The sequence below is a fragment of the Gymnogyps californianus genome, chromosome Z (genome assembly GCF_018139145.2).
Source record: "Gymnogyps californianus isolate 813 chromosome Z, ASM1813914v2, whole genome shotgun sequence".
NCBI lineage: Eukaryota > Metazoa > Chordata > Aves > Accipitriformes > Cathartidae > Gymnogyps > Gymnogyps californianus.
The window spans coordinates 60,422,437-60,429,190 of NC_059500.1; the positions used below are offsets into that span (position 1 = coordinate 60,422,437).

Consider the following 6,754-nt stretch of genomic DNA (forward strand, 5'->3'; position numbering starts at 1 on the left):
GCTGCCACACACGTGCTCATCTGAGGATGGTTAGAAATGTTGTTCCCCTCCAGAAAACTGATCATTACCTGTAACCTAAATACAAGAGGAAGAGTTCATTTTCAGATTGAAATATGCTTTTCAGCTTTGCTGTTTCTACTGAGAGAAGCACGTTTCAGCATCGTGATACTTTTTGCAGCAATATAGGCACAGATCTTGTGCCTATATTTCAGTTGTTTTATAAGTTCTTGTGACTTTCATAAGCGATATATCAAATTTTGTTCAGCTCAAACTTCCACTGCATTAAATTCCCCTTTGGTGGGACGCTGTAGTCTCATCTGCCCTTTTCTTGCTCTACCTCCTATTTCATGCTGACTTACCCTGTACTTAGTGGAGACAGTTCACTCTACACAAGCATAAAGACAAATTTCCCTCAGTTTCCATTTTTAAAATATCTGTTCTGCCCCAGAAAATTATCAGCGCACAGTAATTTGACTATATTTAAAGCAGGGAAGTTCCTCTTTCACTCTGAAACTACTGTTTTGCTCACACTGAGTCCGGGAGGTTCAGCAAGCATTTCTTTTCTTTATGACCTGCTTTCTAGCCGACTCACCCAGTTTGTCTGACCTTTGCTGCTCAGTCTCGCTTTCATTAAGGGAAGATAGCACAAGATCATCCATTTTAGCAACAGCCTTTCTGCGTAATGGCCTGTGATTTATACCTTTTGATTTTCACAGCGCTCGCCTGCATTAGCTGCAAAGCATCCAGCACGGCAGAGACAATGTGCACGGAGGTGAGTGACAGCCGGCGGTCCCTCTCGAGATACAGGAGCTGCGTACGGTCTCTGGTGAATACTTGCCTGCTGACGTCCGACTGTTTTTGGTTCCCGAGGGGTTTGTCTCAGGGGGATCTGAAGGCCTTTATCGAAGAAATAAGGCAGGTGTCTTGAGATGTGCTCAGAGACATCAGTCACTGTCCCTCCTCCTCCTCCTCACACCCACGCATCTGTGCACCCTCATGCTCTCTCCTACCGCTGCCGGGGACTTTGGGAGCCCATCAAACCAGCACCACGCTTCACCTCCCAGAAAGCTCAAAGGATGATAAAGTTTCACAGGGGTGTTTAGCAGATATTAGAGCTAGACAGAGGACAGATATAAGGATTTTGCCTCTTGTGCTGCGCTCTCCATACAGGAATGCGTACATGGTGGTGAGATGATGGTGTCTCTATTTGCCGTTTGGTCGATGTGCAATACCACATGAGAATAGTAAGAAAGTACCAGGATTTTTCCAGGGGCAGGAGAAAAGGCTGACCCATAAGATTTTTCTTTTCTTTTCTAAGTGAGAGACAAGGAAAAAAAAGGCAAGGATTTTGATTCAGGGAAGAAGCACCATGGAAACCCAGCCCTACGCAGCACACATTTGGGTCCAATAACAAATTCCTCACTGAATGAAACGTACAAATTCCCAAGCGCTCGGAGTTGCACAGCGGGATCCCCCAGGGGATGGTTGCTCCTCAGCTCCCTGTGAGAGCCACTCCATGCCCCAAAGCGTATGGAGAGACCTTGCTTACTCACTGTTTTATTTGAATGGTAAAACTTAGGCATTGTTCTCATTTATGGTGACAGCGAAATATTTTTTTATCTAAACCACATGTCGCAGCAGTCAGCTCCACAGGTTCTTCTTTGCTTATCAATATTGAAAGTATTGGCTTTTCTAAGTCTGTATTTTGCCATTTCTATAGTTACCAGCACTGTATTATTTCAGTGCTTCTAGGCCGGACCCAAGTCCCCATGCTACAGCCGCGTGTTGTCACGGCAGGTACCGGGCTGGCTTTCTGTCTCCCAGGTCGTGCCAAGTGCCCACAGGTGGGGGGCTCAGCCGTGGGCAGCGCTGGCTCATCCCTCCCTGCCGGTGCCGTCCCCTGTGCCATCCACCCAGTGCTGAGCTCCAGCCGGGACCCAGCACGCCGGGGGGAGCAGTACAGTGGAGAAGCCGCACTCCCTAACCACACACAGCATTTTGTTGTGACAGTCCCTTTCCACTTCCTCCTGGCTCCGCCATGCCGCTGCCAGCATGCCTCTGCCCCTGCCTGCAGCAGCGTGGGGCCATGGGACTCCACTGGCACTCCCTGGCACCCTCCAGTCACAGGATTTGTGCTTAAAGGAAAGGAAGAAAGTGTTCACCGTATCCAGCTTGTGGCTTGCAACAAACACTGCTCCTCTTCCACCTCCAGCGAGGCTACTGAGTGCCATCACTGCCTGCCTGCCTCTCCTAAGCCACAGACAGGCGGAGACATGGTTTGGTCTCAAACACTCATGGGCCCACGTGAACAGAAAGACCCAAACTCTGTGCACCATTCCCCAGGGTCCATGCACAGGCACCTCAACAAAATCCCGGTGGGCCACATGCTCCCACCCCACAGGGCACACACCTGCACTGTCCCCGGCTCGTCACGGACTCCAGACTCCAGTGCATTTCCCTCTGGACAACCCACTGCCGCCGTTGCTTGCTTTCTTCCGGCTAATAGAATAGCTTTGAATCTAATTAAGACAGTCAGATTGAGCAGCTGTGCAATACATGTGTTTACTTCCCCACAAGCAGAACGTCTCCGAGCTTCCTGGCAGGTTATTGCCAAAGTTGCAGCTCTCATGCGGCCCCAGGGACCCCATCCCTCCCAGGCTGGCCCTGTGACCATCCAGGACAGGCCATCCACTTGCCCTCTGGGAGCAGGGCTGGGAGAAGAGGAGGCTGATGCTGTGCTGGGTGTGCCCGTGCTCCCCATTGCAGCTTGGCAGCTGGGACAAGTGCGATGGTCTGAGCATCTCCACCGTTTTGAGCATCGCGGCAGGCTATTTCGGGGTGGCACTTCCCTGTATGCCATAGTCCCAGGCTCTGGTTGACTTTCATGCAATCACCAGGCAACGGCAGGTCAGGCACGTTTAATGAATCTCCCTGGTATCCACAGAGTAGACTTCTCTATATAATAGTTTGATTTATTTCCAGTTAAACTGAAAAGCCTTCATAGAAATTTTAAAGACTCGGCGTATCAGATATGAACTTTGTCTAGCTTGAGCTAAACCTTCCCACCATCCTCTTGCTGCAGCGTGTAACTGCAGTTCAGATCCAATTAATTTGGACATGTTCCTTCTAGAAACATTCCCAGACCTGCTCTTTTTTACCTGCTCTCTGCACAGTTGTCTTAAGACTTCTCTTAGAATAAACTTCGCTAGAAGACTCATGAAATTCAGAATAAAAAACTACTTTGTGGAGATTCTTTCTTAGGGATTACTAATTCATCTAGAAGAGTAAGCAATTCTCATATGTGTTAACTTTGATAAGAAAGTACTACAGATGAGACACACTTCAAATTAGTACAAGAGAGATTGAAGGCATTCGTTTTAAAAACACAATCCACAAAACCCCAGTGTTGTGCATTGCAAGCCTGCACTGAGGCTTCTTAGAGTTCTGGCTGCTGCATTTTTTAATAATTCAAAATTCTGTTTGTTTTTGTTTTGGTTTTTTTTTTGAAGTGCCATAGTTTCCTGTTTATATTCGCAGTACATACCTCTTGCAGTTTCACTATATATTTTCCACAGATTACAGTAAATAAAAGCTATAGCTGTGAAGGTTTAGGACTGAGGGAGATTCCTGAAAGACTACCTGTCACAACAGAAATCCTCGACTTCAGCTTCAACATGCTCCCTTCCCTCCAGAATTCAACCTTCTGTGAGCTGAAGTCTCTTCTCTACTTGGATTTAACAAGGTACGGATGAGTGTCCTCGCTGCTACACATCACATTGGTGAAACCCCCTGCCCCTGCCGGAGCTGGAGGCTTCTGGAGCACACCACAGCAGCATCTCCCTGCCTTCACAGGGAAACCACCAGTAGCACTTGCAGACAGCTGGTGAACTATTTTGCTAAGCAGAGATTGATCCACTTGGGCAGTATCTAGGCTTCTCCTCCAATGACAATCATTTGCAGGACAGTGGGTGAAATACGCATTTTCCAGGTATTCCTGCTGCTAAGACAGTAGTGACTGCAAAGTCACTATAGCAATTTTTTTATTCACTTTTCTGTAAAGATATTGTTCCCTAAAACCTAGAGAAAGACAGGTTTGGTCCTTGGAAAAGCCCAGCTTTTTCTATAGGAAAAGAGATTTTATTGAACTGGACACTAAAAACCTCATGTCTCCCTGAATTCCACAAATGCTTCCTCACACCAATCATTTCCAGGCAGGTTTCTCTTCTCACCAGGACTCTGTATTTAAATGTGAACTTACAAGTACCAGGCAAGCATCACTGGAAAAGACAGAAACTTTTATCCTGGTGAAGGCAACTGATCATGAGTTTTTACAGATATGAAGTGTACTTTGGGTTATCACGTATACCGGGAGAGTTTTGCAAGATAGGCCACTGATGCTGGTTTCTGTTGCTTTCTCAAGGTGTCAGATCAACTGGGTGTACGACGGTGCCTTTCACAGCAACAGGCAGCTGAAGACAATTGTGCTGACCGGAAACCTGCTCATGTTTCTCTCTGACACGGCGTTCGCTGGCCCACGGTCCCTGAAGCAGCTTGTCTTAACACAGACGGGAATAACCAGTATGTCCTTCATTCCAATGACAAATCTGGACAGCTTGGATACCCTCATCTTGGGCAGCAACCACATCTCTTCACTGCAGCTTCCTCCCAACTTTCCCACTCAAAACCTCAAATACCTTGACTTTCAAATGAACAACATAAGAGCAATCACAGCAGAAGATGTCCACGTTCTGCAGAAGACCAGCAATATAACTCTCATCTTTAAAGGGAATGACATTATATACATTGAACCTGGAGCTTTCCAGTCCCATTTCTACAGTTTGGACTTTGGGGGCTGCACTGACATCCCTGGGGTCCTGGCGGGGATACAGAACTCCACAGCCCAGACCCTTTGGCTGGGAACATTTCATGGTGTGGAAAAAGAGCCCTACATAAGCCCGAATGTTTTACAAGGCCTCTGTAATATCTCTGTCCAGGATCTCTATCTGCAGCTACGGCACTTCAGAAACCTAAACGCTGACACATTTCAGTGCTTGACCAGGCTCCGAAAGCTGGACCTAACTCAAACCCACATCAGCGCATTGCCTCCCGGCATCAGCAGCATGAGCTCGCTAGCAGAGTTAGTTCTCAACGCGAACTCCTTTGAGCACCTCTGCAACATCAGCTCTGCCGCCTTCCCTTCCCTCACCCACCTCCACATCAAGGGGAACTCACAGGTCCTGCAGCTGGGCTCTGGCTGTTTGGAGAAACTGGCAAAGCTTCAACATCTTGATTTAAGTAAGAGTCATATTGAAAGCTTTGACTGCTGTTACAGAGCACTGAGCGGTTTGAGCAGTCTTCGGTACCTGAATCTGAGCCACAACATAAAGCTCCACCTCCAAGATGTGCTCATTAAGGACAGTGCTAACCTGGAGCTCCTGGACCTAGCTTTCACTCCTCTTCATATCAACACTTCACAGGGTCCTTTCCGAAATTTGCCTCTCTTGCAAGTGCTGAATCTTTCCTCCTCCCACATTAATACTAGCATTCAGCATCTCTTTCAAGGCCTGGAAAACCTCATGCTCTTGGACCTTAGTCAAAATAACTTTGAGTCGGGGATCATGCCAAAGGACAAACTGTTCCAACAGCTATCCAATTTAGAGGTGCTAATTTTATCATCCTGTGAACTGACAGCAATAGGTGACCAAGCATTTCACAGCCTCAAGAAGTTACGGCACGTTGATCTGAGCCACAACAAACTTATTGCATTCAGCACAGATGCATTTTCAAACCTCAAGAGCATCTATCTCAATTTTGCCCACAACAGGATCCATATTGTACCACGTGACAAGCTAGCGTCCCTAACTGGCCACTGCGTAATCAACTTAAGTTACAACCCTCTGGACTGCACCTGCTCCAACACTGGTTTAATCACTTGGTACAAGCAGAATCTGGATAAAATTGAAGACCCTGAAGGAACAAGATGCTCTGAACCCAAATGGCTAGCTGGGGCTCAGCTGGCCACCGTCTCACTCTCCTGTGGGATCAACATGGCAGGAATCATTGCAATTGTCCTGGCTATTTTAGCCTGTGGTGCCATCTTCATTTGGGGTGCTCGCTATTTCAAGCAAAATTACCAGCAAATATAAGTATATGATGAAGATATAGAAAAGATGTACAGCAGTTGTATTAAGATGAAAGACAACTTACTGGTTTTGTTTGTGACCTGTATTTTCTTAACTTTCGTAATACCCTTTCCATTTGTATTATAACTTTTAGAAAAATAATGAAAAAATTTTGAGAACTGGAAGAATAAACTATGACCTAAGCCTTGAACACGAATAACTTCTCTTACAGAGAAATCCCAGTTCAACTCAATGTTAGCCCTAGTGCCCCAGCTACTACAGCTAATGCACATGTAAAGGGAAGATCCAAGGGCCAAAACGCAAACCTTGTTCTCCTTAAAAAAAGAAAACCAACCCACCACCACCACCCCCAACAAAAAAAGAAAACCAAACCAACCAAACCCCCACCCTCTATCAAATGCTCTTGAAAAACAATGTTGTTTAAGAGCTAGCAGTAGTGTACCCTGCTCCACTAAAAAGAAAAAAAACTTTCTGGGAAGAACAGGCACAACATTCATAGTCACGTAAGACCCACTCCTGCAGGACTGACAGAAACAGCCTGTATCATCTCTCCAATTTCTTTAAAATATTTTTGATCCTTAGAAAGTTCCTGGCCATTGAACCTCTGTCTG

At 46.4% G+C, this 6,754-nt stretch overlaps 1 protein-coding gene across 1 annotated transcript; it reads left to right on the forward strand.

Annotated features, from left to right (window-relative positions):
- The first annotated feature begins 682 nt into the window (after positions 1-682).
- Positions 683-6,146, forward strand: CD180 (CD180 molecule). Its single transcript, XM_050913617.1, has 3 exons — positions 683-772; positions 3,576-3,742; positions 4,421-6,146. The coding sequence occupies exons 1-3, from the start codon at positions 683-685 to the stop codon at positions 6,144-6,146; spliced, it is 1,983 nt and encodes a 660-aa protein (XP_050769574.1).
- The last annotated feature ends 608 nt before the right edge of the window (positions 6,147-6,754 follow it).